The sequence below is a fragment of the Ylistrum balloti genome, unplaced genomic scaffold (genome assembly GCF_031769215.1).
Source record: "Ylistrum balloti isolate Yb309-2 unplaced genomic scaffold, AGI_CSIRO_Ybal_v1 Utg370660, whole genome shotgun sequence".
Lineage (NCBI taxonomy): Eukaryota > Metazoa > Mollusca > Bivalvia > Pectinida > Pectinidae > Ylistrum > Ylistrum balloti.
Window position 1 is genome coordinate 358,133 of NW_026782400.1, and position 24,065 is coordinate 382,197.

General features: G+C 36.1%; 1 protein-coding gene across 1 annotated transcript in view; it reads right to left on the minus strand.

Annotated features, from left to right (window-relative positions):
* Positions 1-2,362: 2,362 nt before the first annotated feature.
* Positions 2,363-24,065, minus strand: part of LOC132557336 (synaptic vesicle glycoprotein 2C-like) — a 31,779-nt gene continuing 10,076 nt past the window's right edge. The window contains exons 3-13 of the mRNA XM_060221822.1: positions 21,515-21,559; positions 20,604-20,765; positions 17,848-18,010; positions 17,429-17,550; positions 16,508-16,665; positions 16,077-16,157; positions 13,821-13,925; positions 13,394-13,482; positions 11,139-11,368; positions 3,194-3,353; positions 2,363-2,657 (exon numbers count right to left, since the gene is read on the minus strand). Of these exons, the coding sequence (XP_060077805.1) occupies positions 2,474-2,657; positions 3,194-3,353; positions 11,139-11,368; positions 13,394-13,482; positions 13,821-13,925; positions 16,077-16,157; positions 16,508-16,665; positions 17,429-17,550; positions 17,848-18,010; positions 20,604-20,765; positions 21,515-21,559 (1,499 nt within the window). The 3' untranslated portion in view covers positions 2,363-2,473. The remainder of the gene's footprint in view (positions 2,658-3,193; positions 3,354-11,138; positions 11,369-13,393; positions 13,483-13,820; positions 13,926-16,076; positions 16,158-16,507; positions 16,666-17,428; positions 17,551-17,847; positions 18,011-20,603; positions 20,766-21,514; positions 21,560-24,065) is intronic.

Genomic DNA, 24,065 nt, shown 5'->3' on the forward strand with positions numbered 1-24,065 from the left:
ACTCTGACCGTTAGTATGAATGTCCTGATTCTTTACAATACAGACAACAAAATTGATGCTGTGTGCTGTGTATGTATATAATTAATCTTGTGAAAATGCAAACCTGAATACACATGTCATCACAGATAATGAATCATTTGATTACATACATGGCTTTCTTCACTAAAGTTTCCTTTAACAGTAGTGCAACCTTTATACACGAGTGTAATACATGTTTATAGAATAAAACCAGTCACCTCTATCTAATAGAACGTTCAGCCAAATGGACTGGTCAGGAAATTGTAGTACATCAATAAGATATCAATAAAACCTTTAAGACTTTGACCAACAATTAGGCAGACCACCCTAAAATATTGCAAGGAACAAGGAAGTATGATTTACATGAAACTTGTAAAACACTGTGTCACACAGTATGACAAAGTGCAATTGGTCCAACCAATCACAACAGATATCTATCAACCAATCAAATTATCTATCAACCAATCATATATTTCTGTTAACTATCACAACACACATCTATCAGCCAATCACATCATATACATATCAACCAATAACATTATTTATCTATCTACCAATCACATATTTCTGTTAACTATCACAACACACATTTATCAACCAATCACATCATATATCGATCAACCAATCACAACACACATCTATCAACCAATCACATCATATACCTATCAACCAAACACATCATATACCTATCAACCAATCACATTATCTATCTATCTACCAATCATATATTTCTGTTAACTATCACAACACATATTTACCAACCAATCAAATCACACATCTATCAACCAATGACATTATATATCTATCAACAAATCACAATATCTATCAACCAATCACATCGCATATATCTTAACCAATCACATCATATTTCTGTCAAACAATCATATCATATATCTATCAACCCGTCACTTCTCATACCAAATCTCATAACATATGAAGACAAAATCAAGATACATTTTATCACATATCTCAGAAAAGTTACATTTTTATAGGTTTAAAGGTAAAAGTACGGAGGACAAAAGCAAAAATACCCATTCTGTTATGCCTTTTCAATTTATGATGTAACATCAAATCTATGACATCATAATAGATTTCTGACTGGCACAGCCAATGAAAAACACTACAGGGTATATACCCTAGTTACATAGAGGCAAAAAATACCACATGAGCAAATTCAATGGATAACAGGCAGATATGTGATAAAAATAAATATGATGCATTAAATAAATAAAGCCATACTATTTATTCTAAAATCTGATTAATGAGTTGATATTAAAATAATTATTATATACATTGTATAAGACATACTGTATAAATAAAATATCACATCCATTTCACAAGTAACTTCATCACTTTTTAATTCATACACAAAAATATCATCATAAACAACAAAGTGTAACTGTATTAAATGAAGCTGAGTCCCTGTAGAACAACAAAATCTATTATACTGGGTTGAGTCCCTGTGAAACAACAAAATCTATTAAACTGATTAATTCCTTGTGGGACAACACACTCTATTAAACTGGGTTGAGTCCTTGTGAGACTAATGAAATCTTTCACCCCCTTTAGAGTTGATATCAACCTGAGGGAGAATATTATCAAGGTATCAAACACGAGTTTGACAGCACAAAAATCTTCTCCCAAGGGAAGAGATCACTCTATTTGATCCTAAAAGGAGTGAATGATTATTTTTCTCTTATCCTGTTTCGCCTTTGCAAGACAAAGTGTATTGTGGGTAAACAAAATCTCATGGAGGGCATAAGGATAGTGACGCGGCCTGCGCCTTTAGACGCATCATGATTATGATTATAACTTCAACCTTTCACAAATAATAATTCTAGTGTACTTGCCAATTAAAGTCAAATACAATTATACTCTTGATATTTTACATACATTTCTAATACTGGTAATAACTTGTGGATTGAGTTGAATTTTAATCTTGATTGATAACACAGGATATTCAGTTTTAAGCTTAAAGTGTATGTGTATGACCTCATAAAAGTAGTTCCTCAAATAATATCAGTGACGACTCTTAAATTCTTTTCAGAATGTACAAAGAGCATGTGCAACTTGTCTCAACCCTAGGGTGAGACAAGAAAATCTCACACTGGGATAAAGTGTGGATTTACCTGTCTGAGGTAAGAGAAAATCTCCATTACACTGGTTTGAGCCCCTGTGGGACAAGCTGTATAAACGAAGATGAGCTCAAAGGGATCACACTGAATATTGATATTATGTTGGGCCCCAGTAAGACCCTATTCTTCATCCATACTATGTTTAGCCAAAATTTTCAGTTCAGATTGGGGCCATACTAAAACAAATTTTAACTTCTATCATTGACATGAGGAAACTATTTGGACTAATTCAAACCCAGTGTAGATGGATCTAGATAAAATTATACCAGATAAAGTAGCTAGGTTATAGTGAACTTGTACTATAGTGTGTAAGGCAGTGGTTAATGAATGTCTATTTTGGTTGTATTGGGTAATTTAAGGGAGGTAAGTCCGCCCAGAACAAGAAGAGCTGCCACCATTATCATAGGCACTGCACAGTGAACATCCACTAATTCCCCAAATGCAAGGTTTCCAAGGATTGCACCAATTCTACTTGCTGCAGAAGACAATCCCATAGCTGTTGACCTACAAGAAAAAACAAGGCTACGATGATGTAAAATTGTTTGATTTTGTAAGGGATAAATGTTTCAGATGTTCCAGTTGGAAATAATTTACAGGGATAAAATTATTTTTTAGGCAACACTACTCAAACTAGTATACAGGAGAGATGCAAGAGGATATATAATTTTCTTAGAATATGATTTTATCAAAAATACTTGACGAATATCAAATTTTGCACTATCTTTAATGACTGCAACAAAGCAAAATAAAATCCCTCACAAATATTTCTAACTTTACAGTAAATGAGCATGTTACATTATTCATTGTTTTATATTCATGCATAGATTCAAAACCATCAAAATCTGACACCTGGTAAAGATGGAAGCTGTACTTACCTGACACCTGGTAAAAATGGAAGCTGTACTTACTCCACACCTGGTAATGATGGAAGCTGTACTTACTCCACATCTGGTAAAGATGGAGTCTGTACTTACTAATCCCCTAGTGAAAATGGAGGCTGTACTTACTCTACATGGGGTGAAGATGAAAGCTGAACTTACCTGACACCAGTTGGAAATAGCTCAGCCTGAAGCACATCAAGAGCATTCCAGGCCAGTGTGGAGATGAGACCAAATGTACAGGAGAGCAAGAGATTCTGGATCTTATTGTGGATTAAGGGGATGAAAAACACTGACACACCAGATCCCAGCATACCAATCACTGCAGATACAAAAACATTATGATACAAACTTTTATACATTCATACCATATACCAAACAGAACCCAAAATATAAGTTCACTATAACAAGTAACTGTCTAACGTTTGTGAGATAATTACCTGAGAATCTTGGGAAATATGTTTGTATAGATGAATGACAGAATCCATAATCAGGTAACACAATAAAATACAATCTATTCTTAAGCCGAACAATTTTGTCCTACATTAAATATTTAACAGCTGAACTGTAACCTGTAAGTCCAAGCACAAAACAGAATTTTACCAGATTTTTTTTTTATTAATTGTGAGTGGTGCAAATGTTTTGTACTAGTGAGACCTCTGTGGCAGTGTATATGTTTTGTACTAGTGAGACCTCTGTGGCAGTGTATATGTTTTGTACTAGTGAGACCTCTGTGGCAGTGTATATGTTTTGTACTAGTGAGACCTCTGTGGCAGTGTATATGTTTTGTATGAGACCTCTGTGGCAGTGTATATATTTTGTATGAGACCTCTGTGGCAGTGTATATGTTTTGTACTAGTGAGACCTCTGTGGCAGTGTATATGTTTTGTACTAGTGAGACCTCTGTGGCAGTGTATATGTTTTGTACTAGTGAGACCTCTGTGGCAGTGTATATGTTTTGTACTAGTGAGACCTCTGTGGCAGTGTATATGTTTTGTACTAGTGAGACCTCTGTGGCAGTGTATATGTTTTGTATGAGACCTCTGTGGCAGTGTATATGTTTTGTACTAGTGAGACCTCTGTGGCAGTGTATATGTTTTGTACTAGTGAGACCTCTGTGGCAGTGTTTATATGTTTTGTACTAGTGAGACCTCTGTGGCAGTGTATCTTTTTTGTTATAGTGATACTTCTGTTTCAGTGTATATTTTTTTTTCTAGTGAGACCTCTGTGGCAGTGTATATGTTTTGTACTAGTGAGACCTCTGTGGCAGTGTATATATTTTGTATGAGACCTCTGTGGCAGTGTATATGTTTTGTACTAGTGAGACCTCTGTGGCAGTGTATTTATGTTTTGTACTAGTGAGACCTCTGTGGCAGTGTATATGTTTTGTACTAGTGAGACCTCTGTGGCAGTGTATATGTTTTGTATGAGACCTCTGTGGCAGTGTATATGTTTTGTACTAGTGAGACCTCTGTGGCAGTGTATATGTTTTGTACTAGTGAGACCTCTGTGGCAGTGTATATGTTTTGTACTAGTGAGACCTCTGTGGCAGTGTATATGTTTTGTACTAGTGAGACCTCTGTGGCAGTGTATATGTTTTGTACTAGTGAGACCTCTGTGGCAGTGTATATGTTTTGTACTAGTGAGACCTCTGTGGCAGTGTATATGTTTTGTACTAGTGAGACCTCTGTGGCAGTGTATATGTTTTGTACTAGTGAGACCTCTGTGGCAGTGTATATATTTTGTACTAGTGAGACCTCTGTGGCAGTGTATATGTTTTGTAATAGTGAGACCTCTGTGGCAGTGTATATGTTTTGTACTAGTGAGACCTCTGTGGCAGTGTATATGTTTTGTACTAGTGAGACCTCTGTGGCAGTGTATATATTTTGTTTTGTGGCAGTGTATATGTTTTGAGACCTCTGTGGCAGTGTATATGTTTTGTACTAGTGAGACCTCTGTGGCAGTGTATATATTTTTTATGAGACCTCTGTGGCAGTGTATATGTTTTGTACTAGTGAGACCTCTGTGGCAGTGTATATGTTTTGTACTAGTGAGACCTCTGTGGCAGTGTATATGTTTTGTACTAGTGAGACCTCTGTGGCAGTGTATATGTTTTGTACTAGTGAGACCTCTGTGGCAGTGTATATGTTTTGTACTAGTGAGACCTCTGTGGCAGTGTATATGTTTTGTACTAGTGAGACCTCTGTGGCAGTGTATATGTTTTGTGAGACCTCTGTGGCAGTGTAGTGAGACCTCTGTGGCAGTGTATATGTTTTGTACTAGTGAGACCTCTGTGGCAGTGTATATGTTTTGTACTAGTGAGACCTCTGTGGCAGTGTATATGTTTTGTACTAGTGAGACCTCTGTGGCAGTGTATATGTTTTGTACTAGTGAGACCTCTGTGGCAGTGTATATGTTTTGTACTAGTGAGACCTCTGTGGCAGTGTATATGTTTTGTACTAGTGAGACCGCTGTGGCAGTGTATATGTTTTGTACTAGTGAGACCTCTGTGGCAGTGTATATATTTTGTGCTAGTGAGACCTCTGTGGCAGTGTATATATTTTGTATGAGACCTCTGTGGCAGTGTATATGTTTTGTACTAGTGAGACCTCTGTGGCAGTGTATATGTTTTGTACTAGTGAGACCTCTGTGGCAGTGTATATGTTTTGTACTAGTGAGACCTCTGTGGCAGTGTATATGTTTTATACTAGTGAGACCTCTGTGGCAGTGTATATGTTTTGTACTAGTGAGACCTCTGTGGCAGTGTATATGTTTTGTACTAGTGAGACCTCTGTGGCAGTGTATATGTTTTGTACTAGTGAGACCTCTGGCAGTGTATATGTTTTGTACTAGTGAGACCTCTGTGGCAGTGTATATGTTTTGTACTAGTGAGACCTCTGTGGCAGTGTATATGTTTTGTACTAGTGAGACCTCTGTGGCAGTGTATATGTTTTGTACTAGTGAGACCTCTGTGGCAGTGTATATATCTGCGATTAGTGAGAGGTACGTGCGTTCTGATTTTTTGTGTTCTTGTGTGACCTCTGTGGCAGTGTATATGTTTTGTACTAGTGAGACCTCTGTGGCAGTGTATATGTTTTGTACTAGTGAGACCTCTGTGGCAGTGTATATGTTTTGTACTAGTGAGACCTCTGTGGCAGTGTATATGTTTTGTACTAGTGAGACCTCTGTGGCAGTGTATATGTTTTGTACTAGTGAGACCTCTGTGGCAGTGTATATATTTTGTATACCTCTGTGGCAGTGTTGAGACCTCTGTGGCAGTGTATATGTTTTGTACTAGTGAGACCTCTGTGGCAGTGTATATGTTTTGTACTAGTGAGACCTCTGTGGCAGTGTATATGTTTTGTACTAGTGAGACCTCTGTGGCAGTGTATATGTTTTGTACTAGTGAGACCTCTGTGGCAGTGTATATGTTTTGTACTAGTGAGACCTCTGTGGCAGTGTATATGTTTTGTACTAGTGAGACCTCTGTGGCAGTGTATATGTTTTGTACTAGTGAGACCTCTGTGGCAGTGTATATGTTTTGTACTAGTGAGACCTCTGTGGCAGTGTATATGTTTTGTACTAGTGAGACCTCTGTGGCAGTGTATATGTTTTGTACTAGTGAGACCTCTGTGGCAGTGTATATGTTTTGTACTAGTGAGACCTCTGTGGCAGTGTATATGTTTTGTACTAGTGAGACCTCTGTGGCAGTGTATATGTTTTGTACTAGTGAGACCTCTGTGGCAGTGTATATGTTTTGTACTAGTGAGACCTCTGTGGCAGTGTATATGTTTTGTACCTCTGTGGCAGTGTAGTGAGACCTCTGTGGCAGTGTATATGTTTTGTACTAGTGAGACCTCTGTGGCAGTGTATATGTTTTGTACTAGTGAGACCTCTGTGGCAGTGTATATGTTTTGTACTAGTGAGACCTCTGTGGCAGTGTATATGTTTTGTACTAGTGAGACCTCTGTGGCAGTGTATATGTTTTGTACTAGTGAGACCTCTGTGGCAGTGTATATGTTTTGTACTAGTGAGACCTCTGTGGCAGTGTATATGTTTTGTACTAGTGAGACCTCTGTGGCAGTGTATATGTTTTGTACTAGTGAGACCTCTGTGGCAGTGTATATGTTTTGTATGAGACCTCTGTGGCAGTGTATATGTTTTGTACTAGTGAGACCGCTGTGGCAGTGTATATATTTTGTACTAGTGAGACCTCTGTGGCAGTGTATATGTTTTGTACTAGTGAGACCTCTGTGGCAGTGTATATGTTTTGTACTAGTGAGACCTCTGTGGCAGTGTATATGTTTTGTACTAGTGAGACCTCTGTGGCAGTGTATATGTTTTGCAGACCTCTGTGGCAGTGTATATGTTTTGTACTAGTGAGACCTCTGTGGCAGTGTATATGTTTTGTACTAGTGAGACCTCTGTGGCAGTGTATATGTTTTGTTCTAGTGAGACCTCTGTGGCAGTGTATATGTTTTGTACTAGTGAGACCTCTGTGGCAGTGTATATGTTTTGTACTAGTGAGACCTCTGTGGCAGTGTATATGTTTTGTACTAGTGAGACCTCTGTGGCAGTGTATAGTGAGACCTCTGTGGCAGTGTATATGTTTTGTACTAGTGAGACCTCTGTGGCATGTTTTGTACTAGTGAGACCTCTGTGGCAGTGTATATGTTTTTTACTAGTGAGACCTCTGTGGCAGTGTATATGTTTTGTACTAGTGAGACCTCTGTGGCAGTGTATATGTTTTGTACTAGTGAGACCTCTGTGGCAGTGTATATGTTTTGTACTAGTGAGACCTCTGTGGCAGTGTATATGTTTTGTACTAGTGAGACCTCTGTGGCAGTGTATATGTTTTGTACTAGTGAGACCTCTGTGGCAGTGTATATGTTTTGTACTAGTGAGACCTCTGTGGCAGTGTATATGTTTTGTACTAGTGAGACCTCTGTGGCAGTGTATATGTTTTGTACTAGTGAGACCTCTGTGGCAGTGTATATGTTTTGTACTAGTGAGACCGCTGTGGCAGTGTATATGTTTTGTACTAGTGAGACCTCTGTGGCAGTGTATATGTTTTGTACTAGTGAGACCTCTGTGGCAGTGTATATGTTTTGTACTAGTGAGACCTCTGTGGCAGTGTATATGTTTTGTACTAGTGAGACCTCTGTGGCAGTGTATATGTTTTGTACTAGTGAGACCTCTGTGGCAGTGTATATGTTTTTTACTAGTGAGAACTCTGTGGCTGTGTATATGTTTTGTACTAGTGAGACCTCTGTGGCAGTGTATATGTTTTGAGACCTCTGTGGCAGTGTATATGTTTTGTACTAGTGAGACCTCTGTGGCAGTGTATATGTTTTGTACTAGTGAGACCTCTGTGGCAGTGTATATGTTGAGACCTCTGTGGCAGTGTACTAGTGAGACCTCTGTGGCAGTGTATATGTTTTGTACTAGTGAGACCTCTGTGGCAGTGTATATATTTTGTACTAGTGAGACCTCTGTGGCAGTGTATATATTTTGTATGAGACCTCTGTGGCAGTGTATATGTTTTGTACTAGTGAGACCTCTGTGGCAGTGTATATGTTTTGTACTAGTGAGACCTCTGTGGCAGTGTATATGTTTTGTACTAGTGAGACCTCTGTGGCAGTGTATATGTTTTGTAGTACCTCTGTGGCAGTGTATATATTTTGTGAGACCTCTGTGGCAGTGTATATGTTTTGTACTAGTGAGACCTCTGTGGCAGTGTATATGTTTTGTACTAGTGAGACCTCTGTGGCAGTGTATATGTTTTGTACTAGTGAGACCTCTGTGGCAGTGTATATGTTTTGTACTAGTGAGACCTCTGTGGCAGTGTATATGTTTTGTACCTCTGTGGCAGTGAGACCTCTGTGGCAGTGTATATGTTTTGTACTAGTGAGACCTCTGTGGCAGTGTATATGTTTTGTGAGACCTCTGTGGCAGTGTATATATAGTGAGACCTCTGTGGCAGTGTACTAGTGAGACCTCTGTGGCAGTGTATATGTTTTGTACTAGTGAGACCTCTGTGGCAGTGTATATGTTTTGTACTAGTGAGACCTCTGTGGCAGTGTATATGTTTTGTACTAGTGAGACCTCTGTGGCAGTGTATATGTTTTGTACTAGTGAGACCTCTGTGGCAGTGTATATGTTTTGTACTAGTGAGACCTCTGTGGCAGTGTATATGTTTTGTACTAGTGAGACCTCTGTGGCAGTGTATATGTTTTGTACTAGTGAGACCTCTGTGGCAGTGTATATGTTTTGTACTAGTGAGACCTCTGTGGCAGTGTATATGTTTTGTACTAGTGAGACCTCTGTGGCAGTGTATATGTTTTGTACTAGTGAGACCTCTGTGGCAGTGTATATGTTTTGTACTAGTGAGACCTCTGTGGCAGTGTATATGTTTTGTACTAGTGAGACCTCTGTGGCAGTGTATATGTTTTGTACTAGTGAGACCTCTGTGGCAGTGTATATGTTTTGTACTAGTGAGACCTCTGTGGCAGTGTATATGTTTTGTATGAGACCTCTGTGGCAGTGTATATGTGTTGTACTAGTGAGACCTCTGTGGCAGTGTATATGTTTTGTACTAGTGAGACCTCTGTGGCAGTGTATATGTTTTGTACTAGTGAGACCTCTGTGGCAGTGTATATGTTTTGTACTAGTGAGACCTCTGTGGCAGTGTATATGTTTTGTACTAGTGAGACCTCTGTGGCAGTGTATATGTTTTGTACTAGTGAGACCTCTGTGGCAGTGTATATATTTTGTATGAGACCTCTGTGGCAGTGTATATATTTTGTACTAGTGAGACCTCTGTGGCAGTGTATATGTTTTGTACTAGTGAGACCTCTGTGGCAGTGTATATATTTTGTACTAGTGAGACCTCTGTGGCAGTGTATATATTTTGTACTAGTGAGACCTCTGTGGCAGTGTATATGTTTTGTACTAGTGAGACCTCTGTGGCAGTGTATATGTTTTGTACTAGTGAGACCTCTGTGGCAGTGTAAATGTTTTGTACTAGTGAGACCTCTGTGGCAGTGTATATGTTTTGTACTAGTGAGACCTCTGTGGCAGTGTATATGTTTTGTACTAGTGAGACCTCTGTGGCAGTGTATATGTTTTGTACTAGTGAGACCTCTGTGGTAGTGTATATGTCTTGTATGAGACCTCTGTGGCAGTGTATATGTTTTGTACTAGTGAGACCTCTGTGGCAGTGTATATGTTTTGTACTAGTGAGACCTCTGTGGCAGTGTATATGTTTTGTACTAGTGAGACCTCTGTGGCAGTGTATATGTTTTGTACTAGTGAGACCTCTGTGGCAGTGTATATGTTTTGTACCTCTGTGGCAGTGTATATGTTTAGTGAGACCTCTGTGGCAGTGTATATATTTTGTACTAGTGAGACCTCTGTGGCAGTGTATATGTTTTGTACTAGTGAGACCTCTGTGGCAGTGTATATATTTTGTATGAGACCTCTGTGGCAGTGTATATATTTTGTACTAGTGAGACCTCTGTGGCAGTGTATATATTTTGTACTAGTGAGACCTCTGTGGCAGTGTATATGTTTTGTACTAGTGAGACCTCTGTGGCAGTGTATATATTTTGTACTAGTGAGACCTCTGTGGCAGTGTATATGTTTTGTACTAGTGAGACCTCTGTGGCAGTGTATATGTTTTGTACTAGTGAGACCTCTGTGGCAGTGTATATGTTTTGTACTAGTGAGACCTCTGTGGCAGTGTATATGTTTTGTACTAGTGAGACCTCTGTGGCAGTGTATATATTTTGTACTAGTGAGACCTCTGTGGCAGTGTATATGTTTTGTACTAGTGAGACCTCTGTGGCAGTGTATATGTTTTGTACTAGTGAGACCTCTGTGGCAGTGTATATGTTTTGTACTAGTGAGACCTCTGTGGCAGTGTATATGTTTTGTACTAGTGAGACCTCTGTGGCAGTGTATATGTTTTGTACTAGTGAGACCTCTGTGGCAGTGTATGTGTTTTGTACTAGTGAGACCTCTGTGATAGTGTATATGTTTTGTACTAGTGAGACCCCTATATATTTTGTACAATGTATATAGCTACGACAGTGTTAAACTTGTTTACCTAGTATTGTCTTTCGACCGAGTCTATCCATAAGGAATATTGTGAACAAGTTTCCCGGCAAGTTGGAGAGTGCTGTGAGGAATCCCGACTGATACGTCCAATTATCTGGAATTATACAGGTGTGGTTGTTTGATGTGGCATTAACGACCTTCACATGATCACAGGGAGATCCACCATATTTCTCTACACGAGAAAACAACTCAGGAAACCACATCCACAGCCCATAGTACCTGTCACAGAAAAGTTCTCATTCTAATACAATGTGTATTCAATATAATGGACTTTCATGTCCCCTATCTGCAGTAATGTGTCTCATAATGGCAGTGTCATGTCCCCTATCTGCAGTAATGTGTCTCATAATGGCAGTGTCATGTCCCCTATCTGTAGTAATGTGTCTCATAATGGCAGTGTCATGTCCCCTATCTGCAGTAATGTGTCTTACAATGGCAGTGTCATGTCCCCTATCTGCAGTACTGTGTCTCACAATGGCAGTGTCATGTCCCCTATCTGTAGTAATGTGTCTCATAATGGCAGTGTCATGTCCCCTATCTGCAGTAATGTATCTCACAATGGCAGTGTCATGTCCCCTATCTGCAGTAATGTGTCTTACAATGGCAGTGTCATGTCCCCTATCTGCAGTAATGTATCTCACAATGGCAGTGTCATGTCCCCTATCTGCAGTAATGTGTCTTACAATGGCAGTGTCATGTCCCCTATCTGCAGTAATAGTCTCACAATGGCAGTGTCATGTCCCCTTATGACTGTCAAGACCCTTAATTGTGGGGTCATCTCTACCGTTTGGAAGTAACAAGTCTCAATGGCTGTATGATTTCTTCTAACATCCAGGCCCCTCATGACAGTATAAAGTCACCTTATATCTCTCTAATGGCAGTATCACATCTCTCAAAGATGATCTCATAGCCCCTAATGATAGTGTCAGTGTCCCTAATGATAGTGTCAGTGTCCCTTAGGATAGTGTCAGTGTCCCTAATGATAGTGTCAGTGTCCCTAATAACAGTGTCAAGGTCTCTAATGATAGTGTCAGTGTCCCTAATGATGGTGTAAATGTCCCTAATGATAGTGTCAGTGTCCCTAATGATAGTGTCAGTGTCCCTAATGATAGTGTCAGTGTCCCTAATGACAGTGTCAGTGTCCCTAATGATAGTGTCAGTGTCCCTATTGGCAGTGTCAGTGTCCCTTAGGATAGTGTCAGTGTCTCTGATGAAAGTGTCAGTGTCCCTAATGATAGTGTCAGTGTCCCTAATAACAGTGTCAAGGTCTCTAATGATAGTGTCAGTGTCCCTAATGATAGTGTCAGTGTCCCTTATGATAGTGTCAGTGTCCCTGATGAAAGTGTCAGTGTCCCTAATAACAGTGTCAAGGTCTCTAATGATAGTGTCAGTGTCCCTTAGGATAGTGTCTGTGTCCCTAATGATAGTGTCAGTGTCCCTAATGATAGTGTCAGTGTCCCTAATGATAGTGTCAGTGTCCCTGATGAAAGTGTCAGTGTCCCTAATAACAGTGTCTTAGGATAGTGTCAGTGTCTAATGATAGTGTCAGTGTCCCTAAGGAAAGAGACAGTGTCACTAAAGATAGAGACAGTGTCCCTAATGATAGTGTCAGTGTCCCTTATGATAGTGTCAGTGTCCCTGATGAAAGTGTCAGTGTCCCTAATAACAGTGTCAAGGTCTCTAATGATAGTGTCAGTGTCCCTTAGGATAGTGTCTGTGTCCCTAATGATGGTGTCAGTGTCCCTAATGATAGTGTCTGTGTCCCTAAAGATAGTGTCAGTATCCCTAATGATAGTGTCAATGTCCCTAATGATAGTGTCAGTGTCTCTAATGATAGTGTCTGTGTCCCTAATGATAGTGTCAGTGTCCCTTATGATAGTGTCAATGTCCCTAATGTCAATGTCCCTAATGTCAGTGTCCCTAATGACAATGTCATGTCTCTTCAATGTGTTTACAGTATCATGCCCATTATCTGTAGCATTATGTTAGAAGATATCTCAATATGTCTCTTTTATCTGAGATTCTTTTTAGTTTCCTAGAAATAAATTAAATTGATCTTTAAAAGACATCTGCAGCTAAACAGCTAACATTTTACTTGGTGGCTAAACAGTATTTAAAGATGTATTCAAATACATACTTTATGAATAGAAAGAGTTCTTATGTATTTTGTTGGTGAAACCCGATGTTAAGCCAAGTGAGCTGAATACTGTACAGCAGTCACTTAAAGTTAAAAATTATATTTACCCAAAACTAATGGTGAAGGAAACAGTCAGCAGAATGATGGTGGATCGACGTAGGGGAGCTTGAAGTAGTTCAAATGTGGAGTTCAACAGCTGTAACATAATCATTTATACACTTAAAGTCTACAAGAGATTCTAATATTAAACTATCTATGTATAAAGTAAGGAAATCAAGCACAGTTCAAAATCAAATTATATACTTTCAAAAGGTTCTTGTTAAAACTGTTTGGAATACTGTACATATATAATGAAACATATTTCATTTCATTGGTTCTATTTTCAAAAGGACAAAATGGACAGATGTCAACTTGCAGTCAAAGTTTTTAAGTTTTCCTACACTAAATTTAAGGGGGGTTATTTTCCTTTTAGTTAGATGGATTTCATCCCTTGCTTATTTGGTTCAGGTTCAAATCAAGCAGCCCCATACTTACCCTTGTGACAGACTTTGAGCCACACGTGTGTTTGACATTCTTGTTGGCATTGATGCGGTGAAGTGATTCTGTTTTGTTATCTGATGACAAAACTATGGTCTCCACCTGAAAAGTAAATCTCCTCAATTTTAAACAATACACAAGTGCATAAAGAATAGTTGTATGATATTTTACACTGATTCCACTGTTTTTATTGATAATCACTTCCTTCTATTAACACTTCATGTGTGTTATTTAGACTTGTTAAACTTGAGAACATGCCAGATTAACTTAAGTACATAACTGATGTCTTTACCAATATTAATGCCAAGTTTGTGATAACCATTTAGAGTGCAACCATCAAGAGAAGTGCTTAGAATGTTCTGTGATTGTTGAGATTTGAAAGTAATATTCAATGTTTGGTGAGTAGTGTTAAGTGTTTTGTGAATACTGTTTAGGGTGTTTTGTGAGTAGTGTTTAGGTTGTTTTGTGAGTAGTGTTTAGGTTGTTTTGTGTTTAGGGTGTTTTGTGAGTAGTGTCTAGGTTGTTTTGTGTTTAGGGTGTTTTGTGAGTAGTGTCTAGGTTGTTTTGTGTTTAGGGTGTTTTGTGAGTAGTGTTTAGGTTGTTTTGTGTTTAGGGTGTTTTGTGAGTAGTGTTTAGGTTGTTTTGTGAGTAGTGTTTAGAGTGTTTTGTGTTTAGTGTTTAGTGAGTAGTGTTTAGTGTTTTGTGTTTAGTGTCTAGGTGTTTTTTAGGGTGTTTTGTGTGTTTAGGGTGTGTGAGTAGTGTTTAGAGTGTTTTGTGTTTAGTGTTTAGAGTGTTTTGTGTTTTGTAGTAGTATTTAGGTTGTTTTGTGAGTAGTGTGTTTTGTTAGTGTTTAGAGTGTTTTGTGTTTAGTGTTTAGAGTGTTTTGTGAGTAGTGTTTAGGTTGTTTTGTGTTTAGTGTCTAGGTTGTTTTGTGAATACTGTTTAGGGTGTTTTGTGTTTAGTGTTTAGGGTGTTTTGTGAGTAGTGTTTAGAGTGTTTTGTGTTTAGTGTTTAGAGTGTTTTGTGTTTTGTGAGTAGTGTTTAGGTTGTTTTGTGAGTAGTGTTTAGAGTGTTTTGTGTTTAGTGTTTAGAGTGTTTTGTGTTTTGTGAGTAGTGTTTAGGTTGTTTTGTGTTTAGTGTTTAGAGTGTTTTGTGTTTAGAGTGTTTTGTGTTTAGTGTTTAGAGTGTTTTGTGTTTAGTGTTTAGAGTGTTTTGTGTTTAGTGTTTAGAGTGTTTTGTGAGTAGTGTTTAGAGTGTTTTGTGTTTAGTGTTTAGAGTGTTTTGTGTTTAGTGTTTAGAGTGTTTTGTGTTTAGTGTTTAGAGTGTTTTGTGTTTTGTGTTTAGTGTTTAGAGTGTTTTGTGTTTAGTGTTTAGAGTGTTTTGTGTTTAGAGTTTAGAGTGTTTTGTGTTTAGTGTTTAGAGTGTTTTGTGTTTTGTGTTTAGTGTTTAGAGTGTTTTGTGTTTAGTGTTTAGAGTGTTTTGTGTTTAGTGTTTAGAGTGTTTTGTGTTAAGTGTTTAGAGTGTTTTGTGTTTAGTGTTTAGAGTGTTTTGTGTTTAGTGTTTAGAGTGTTTTGTGTTTAGTGTTTAGAGTGTTTTGTGTTTAGTGTTTAGAGTGTTTTGTGTTTTGTGTTTAGTGTTTAGAGTGTTTTGTGTTTAGTGTTTTGTGAGTAGTGTTTACTGTTTTGTGAGTAGTGTTTAGTGTTTTGTGAGTTGTGTCTAGAGTATATTGTGAGAAGTGTTTAGTGTTTTGTGAGTAGTGTTTTGTGAGTAGTGTCTTGTGTTTTGTCTTTAGCGTTTTGTGTTTAGTTTGTTTTGTTGTGTTTAGTGTTTTGTGAAGTGTTTAGAGTGTTTTGTGAGTAATGTTCAGGTTGTTTTGTGTTTAGGGTGTTTTGTGTTTAGTGTTTAGGTTGTTTTGTGTTTAGTGTTTAGAGTGTTGCGTGAGTAGTGTTTAGGTTGTTTTGTGTTTAGTGTTTAGGTTGTTTGTGATAAGTGTTTAGGGTGTTTTGTGAGTAGTGTTTAGGTTGTTTGTGTTTAGTGTTTCAGGTGTTTTGTGAGTAGTGTTTAGGGTGTTTTGTGTTTAATGTTTTGTGTTTAGTGTTTTGTGAGTTGTGTTTAGTGTTTTGTGAGTAGCGTTTAGTGTTTTGTGAGTAGCGTTTTGTGAGTAATGTTTAGTGTTTTGTGAGTAGTGTTTAGAGTAGTTTTTGACTAGTGTTTGGAGTGTTTTCTGAGAATAGAATTTTACAGATAGCTTACTTCAAATGGTATGATAGCTTTTGGATTGTTGATATCGTAAACCTTTTTCAGCACTACAGCTGCCTGCTCTGCTTTACCTACCTATTAAACACAAGATAATAATAACCTTATTTTAAAAAAATGGGAATCAACAGCATCTTAATGATAACAGAAATAACAGTTAACAGAAATTTGAAACACTATGGCATCACACTTATAGTCAACAGAAATTCATAATACCATTGTATCACACTTACATTTGATGAAAATTTGGAACAATTTGGCATCATGCTTACAGTCAGCAGATACTATGGACTCAATGACATCATGATGATAACAAAGTAAGTTTAAAGTTAAGTAGAAACATTTACAGTCAGCAGAAATAAACTAATAGTTAACAGAAACTCTTACATTTGGCAATAAATACTTGAAATCAAAAGAAATATGCTTACATTCAACAGAAATTTGGGGCTTTCTGGCATCAAAAAGAAAAGAGCTGCAGAAGACAGACTTGGAAAAGTGCAGATCGCAATAAAGATCCTCCAGCTGTCATAGGTGAAAGTTGATGAGAAGTAGCCAATATCAAGAGGTACGATGATCCAAGCCAACCCTAAAAATATTTTTATTTATCATATTTCTACCTCTTTTACCAAGGTATCACAGTAATGGTCATCACCATCACAACACAGAGTAACCATGGTTACAAAAATAAATCTTCACCATCACAACACAGAGTTACTATGGTTACAAAAATAAATCTTCATCATTATCAACACAGAGTAACCATGGTTACAATTGATAAATCTTTGCAATCAAAACACAGTAAATACGATTACAAGATGAGTTAATACCACAACATCAGTTAACATGGTTACAAGTGATAATTCTTTTCCATTACAACATGAGTTACTATGGTGACAAATGATTTTTATAATGTAGCTATTCTTGACAAATGCAGTGGCTTAATAATTAATCCCAAACTCGACAATACTGGAATATAATGTAATATGTACTTTTTGCTCAGTTTAGAAAATGGGACAGAATTGGCCAGAAAATGTGCATACCTGTTTTTAAAGATGATCTACAGTCATTACCAATAGGCAAGAGAATCACAAATCATTTCCAAAATCATGAAAGTGACACAAAAAACAGACTACTTACAGGAAATATGAATAATGTATGATTATGCAACTGATAAAGTGTAGACTAACACAGAGTTGTACCGTACACTGAGCATGTATACCAATACCTCCCAAAGACTATTTACATGCAAAAACTGAAATGTTTTTTGTTTTCTTTTCATGTCAATTAAAAAGATCAGTTTGCTGTAATAATTTGATAACAGAGTCTAGTGTAAGTTTTATGGTAAGTACCTGCAGCAATGATGTTTCCAAACATCCAAAATGTTGCTAGGACACTGATCATAGTTCCTCGTTTTTCTTTTGGCTGAAACTCCGTAAAATAGGAGAAGATAACTGGAATACTTCCTCCTACACTGAAAAAGTGAAAATATAGGCATATCATGAGTATGTATTTGTTAACACTATACAACAGTGGTAGGGAAAAAAAAATTAAAGACTTAACCTTGACACAAAACTAAAAATTGCCTATATAAAAAATTCTGCAATAGTTGATATCAAACTATTTTGGTATATGCTCTACCATCTCAAAATTTACTGGTTATATTAAAACTTTGGTGAATAAGATGAAATGTAACTTGATATAGGTACAGGGTAGATACACATACACATGATCGGCCTCATTTGGAAAGCAACGCTGTTGCTTTACTTACCCTATTCCACTGAACAGCCTCAACAACAAGAAAAGCCAAAATGTTTGAGAGAAACTTGATGCAAGTGCTGCAAGTCCATTAACGGTTAGTGAGCCTAGTAAGACTTGTCTACGGCCATAATGGTCAGCAAGTGAGCCCCATCCATATCCACCTAACATCATACCTGTTAACAAATATTTACCTTACATCATACCTGATAACAAATATTTACCTAACATTATACCTGATAACAAATATTTACCTAACATCATACATGTTAACAAATATTTACCTTACATCATACCTGATAACAAATATTTACCTAACATTATACCTGATAACAAATATTTACCTAACATCATACCTGATAACAAATATTTACCTAACATCATACCTGTTAATGAATATTTTCCTAACATCATACCTGTTAACCAATATTTACCTAACATCATACCTGTTAACAAATATTTACCTAACATCATACCTGTTAACCAATATTTACCTTACATCATACCTGTTAACAAATATTTACCTAACATCATACCTGTTAACCAATATTTACCTTACATCATACCTGTTAACAAATATTTACCTTACATCATACCTGATAACAAATATTTACCTAACATCATACATGTTAACAAATATTTACCTAACATCATACCTGTTAACCAATATTTACCTTACATCATACCTGTTAACAAATATTTACCTTACATCATACCTGATAACAAATATTTACCTAACATCATACCTGTTAACCAATATTTACCTAACATCATACCTGTTAACAAATATTTACCTAACATCCTACCTGTTAACAAATATTTACCTAACATCATACCTGTTAATGAATATTTATCTAACATTATACCTGTTAACAAATATTTACCTAACTTCATACCTGATAACAAATATTTACCTTACATCATACCTGTTAACAAATATTTACCTAACATCATACCTGTTAATGAATATTTTCCTAACATTATACCTGTTAACCAATATTTACCTAACATTATACCTGTTAACAAATATTTTCCTAACATCATACCTGTTAACCAATATTTACCTAACATCATACCTGTTAACAAATATTTACCTAACATCATACCTGTTAACCAATATTTACCTAACATCATACCTGTTAACAAATATTTACCTTACATCATACCTGTTAACAAATATTTACCTAACATCATACATGTTAACAAATATTTACCTAACATCATACCTGTTAACCAATATTTACCTTACATCATACCTGTTAACAAATATTTACCTTACATCATACCTGATAACAAATATTTACCTAACATCATACATGTTAACAAATATTTACCTAACATCATACCTGTTAACCAATATTTACCTTACATCATACCTGATAACAAATATTTACCTAACATCATACCTGTTAATGAATATTTACCTAAAATCATACCTGTTAATGAATATTTACCTAACATTATACCTGTTAACAAATATTTTCCTAACATCATACCTGATAACAAATATTTACCTTACATCATACCTGATAACAAATATTTACCTAACATCATACCTGTTAACCAATATTTACCTTACATCATACCTGATAACAAATATTTACCTAACATCATACCTGTTAATGAATATTTACCTAAAATCATACCTGTTAATGAATATTTACCTAACATTATACCTGTTAACAAATATTTTCCTAACATCATACCTGATAACAAATATTTACCTTACATCATACCTGTTAACAAATATTTACCTAACATCATACCTGTTAATGAATATTTTCCTAACATTATACCTGTTAACCAATATTTACCTAACATTATACCTGTTAACAAATATTTACCTAACATCATACCTGTTAACCAATATTTACCTTACATCATACCTGTTAACAAATATTTACCTAACATCATACCTGATAACAAATATTTACCTTACATCATACCTGATAACAAATATTTACCTAACATCATACCTGTTAACCAATATTTACCTTACATCATACCTGATAACAAATATTTACCTAACATCAAACCTGTTAATGAATATTTACCTAAAATCATACCTGTTAATGAATATTTACCTAACATTATACCTGTTAACAAATATTTTCCTAACATCATACCTGATAACAAATATTTACCTTACATCTTACCTGATAACAAATATTTACCTAACATCATACCTGTTAACCAATATTTACCTTACATCATACCTGATAACAAATATTTACCTTACATCATACCTGATAACAAATATTTACCTAACATCATACCTGTTAACAAATATTTACCTTACATCATACCTGTTAACAAATATTTACCTTACATCATACCTGATAACAAATATTTACCTAACATCATACCTGTTAATGAATATTTACCTAAAATCATACCTGTTAATGAATATTTACCTAACATTATACCTGTTAACAAATGTTTACCTAACATCATACCTGTTAACCAATATTTACCTAACATCATACCTGTTAACAAATATTTACCTAACATTACCTAACAAATATTTACCTAATATCATACCTGTTAACCAATATTTACCTAACATCATACCTGTTAACCAATATTTACCTAACATCCTACCTGTTAACAAATATTTACCTAACTTCATACCTGTTAACAAATATTTACCTAGCATCATACATGTTAACAAATATTGCCTAAGACATCCTTACCTGTTATCAACAAAAATATCACCTCACATCATTATCTATTAGCTGGTATGCTAAGAAGAGCTGTTATCACACCTACCAACAAATATGATTGAGTTGAGCCATCCTTTGTCGTTCGAAGTCAGGTTAAGATCACATTGTGCTGCTGGCAACACAAATGAGATGGACAGGACTTCTATAGCATCACTGGACACAGCCCATCCACACAATGCCAGCACCATAAAATGGAATTTTCCATACCCTTAAATTAAAACACAGTACAGCTTACAGTAAAACAAAATAGAAACAGAGAAGACAGGCCAATATGAACGGGAACATTTGAAGTGTAATGCAGGGAAAAGTATCAAAACAAGAACTTCTCATACTCTTCATCACAATCTTACATATCGTCATACCAGACTTCTCATACTCTGTACCACAATCTAACACACCATCACACAAGGGGCTTCCCATTTACATTTTAGATCACAAGACAAAAAGATGACATTATTTTTGAGCGATGTTGAGTGATGTTGGCCTGTATTTGCATATCGCCTCATATAACAAATGTTACAGCTAAATGTAAATCATTTTATAATTATCAAGAATTTCATGCAAATCAGTCAATAAACACTATCAGCTGGGAACTGAATTTGTGGACAGACAGACAGACAGACAAACAGACATCAGGCACTTGTATCTTCAATACAGGACCTAATATTTTTATTGAATAGATATATCATATGTTTGTGTGTTTTCACCTTAAATTACTGAAATATTAATATTTTTAAGTATTGAATGGTAATCAGTTTGTATCTATTTTGAATACAAATGCAGTTTGGATGACAGATAGATAATATTCTAATGTTTGTTTATCTGTCACCCAGATTGTATTGATCCTGCCAATAAATACAATATGACAATTGTTCCATGGTTAGAAATACTGAAATTTAATGAATTATACATTAACACTAAATGACAATAATCTGAAACCATTGCCTCAATGCGTACCTGTTTTGCTAATTGCCTCCTCATAAGTTACAGCATACAGGTTATCTGTAAGTAGAAAATACAATATTGAAGATAATGCAGTATCTAATCTGACTACAACAGCACAAACAATCTACATACTCCTAAAAACACAGGTCATCATGTTGAGAAGAGAATAAGACCTAAGGAGAGGATGTTGAGAGTCATTCTTTAATAGTCATACCTCAGATGAGTATGTTGATAACCATCGTTTATCTCTATAGTAACATCCCAGGTGAGGATGTTGACAACCATGTATTCTTCTCTTGTCGAAACATTTAATGACTAGAATAGAAATCTACCAAGAACTTAATAAACAACCAGCTAACGTTTTGCTGCACTGGATTAAAAAGTACATTATCAAAATGCAAATTTAAAAAAATGTATAAAATCACAACTACGCCATATAGATAATGGCATCAGACAAAAGACAGAGGTCCATACCTAGGGTGCTGTAGCACAGCAGGTCTCCAAACATTTGTTAAATAAGTTAAATCAAATACTCCAACATAAACGAGTATTTTACAGCACTGCTACCTTGTCAGGTGCCCATCTTAAAAATGTATGAACACATACACACAAAACAAACAGGAAAAAACTAGCAATGTTGTACAGTTGGTCTAGACTACAAGTTGTGTATATCTTTATACTCAGTCCACATCCTTGTGGCTACTCCATTGCAATTATCATAATGTAGGGAGGACAACAACTACATTTGGAATAAATAAAAAATGGTACAATACACAAAATAAGATCCCCAGGGTACCCAGGGAGACTGAATCAGGGTTGATAACTACCAATCCTCCCATCAACTAATATATACTGAGACTTTGGTAGGTCTGGAGTCTCCTTCTCTGTGCTCCATCCCACATTCTTTACCACTTGAATAGTAAACAAGCACAGCAAAGGGGTCGCACCACCCGGGTTGGGGGCCAAGCAAAATGCTCCCTGCTATAAACTTTGAATGTAAGTAACACCATCAAACTAACTATTTCATTTAAATGGTATTGGTCCCTCCACCTCAGCTAGAGGAAACTCCCCAAACCCCTATTCCTACAGTTTTGGTATCATACAAAGCAAATATATACATATACTGGTATGTATATATATATATATATTTGAAAAGAATGCCTTATCGATACACAAAGCATTTTTAAGTTACATCTATATGTTTATATATATATCTGGTTTTTTTTACAATATGATAGGAAAATGTGAGTATTACTTTAGTAATGGAAATAAACTTTCTTTCTGGTAGTATCAGATTTCAGGTGATTCATTGCAGAGACAAAAAGAAATGTTCATTTGATGTTTACATATATAATGGATTCTAATGATAATGATATCTTTATGATAATGATGTACAGAGGTGACAGCTGTCAATATGTTGATATCTTAATGTTAGGTATATAATGGTAGTGATGACATATACATCTTAACATGAAAAAAAATGGGTGATGATAAAAAATTTGAAGCTAAAGTGTGGCTTCCTGACGATGATGATGATGATGATAACGATGATGAGGAGTATAAAGATGACAACATCCTCTTCTGCCATCAGTAAACCTTACTGTGATGGTGTATTTAAGGTGAAACAGTGAGGTCTGTTTGATAATGACATGTTCTACCTTCATCAGTAAACCTTACTGTGATGGTGTAGTTGAGGTGTAACAGTGTGTTTGATAATAACATCCTCTATTACATCAGTAAACCTTACTGTGATGGTGTATTTGAGGTGTAACAGTGTGTTTGATAATAACATTCTCTATTACATCAGTAAACCTTACTGTGATGGTGTATTTGAGGTGTAACTGTGTTTGATAATAACATCCTCTATTACATCAGTAAACCTTACTGTGATGGTGTATTTGAGGTGTAACTGTGTTTGATAATAACATCCTCTATTACATCAGTAAACCTTACTGTGATGGTGTATTTGAGGTGTAACTGTGTTTGATAATAACATCCTCTATTACATCAGTAAACCTTACTGTGATGGTGTATTTGAGGTGTAACTGTGTTTGATAATAACATCCTCTATTACATCAGTAAACCTTACTGTGATGGTGTATTTGAGGTGTAACTGTGTTTGATAATAACGTTCTCTACCTTCATCAGTAAACCTTACTGTGATGGTGTATTTGAGGTGTAACTGTGTTTGATAATAACGTTCTCTACCTTCATCAGTAAACCTTACTGTGATGGTGTATTTGAGGTGTAACAGTGTGTTTGATAATAACATCCTCTATTACATCAGTAAACCTTACTGTGATGGTGTATTTGAGGTGTAACAGTGTGTTTGATAATAACATCCTCTATTACATCAGTAAACCTGACTATGATGGAGTTTTTGAGATTTAACAGTATGGTCTGTTTGATAATAACATCATAACATCCTCTATTACATCTGTAAACCTTACTATGATGGTGTTTTTAAGATTTAACAGTGAGGTCTGTTTGATAATAACATCATAACATCCTCTATTACATCTGTAAACCTTACTGTGATGGTGTAGTTGAGGTGTAACAGTGT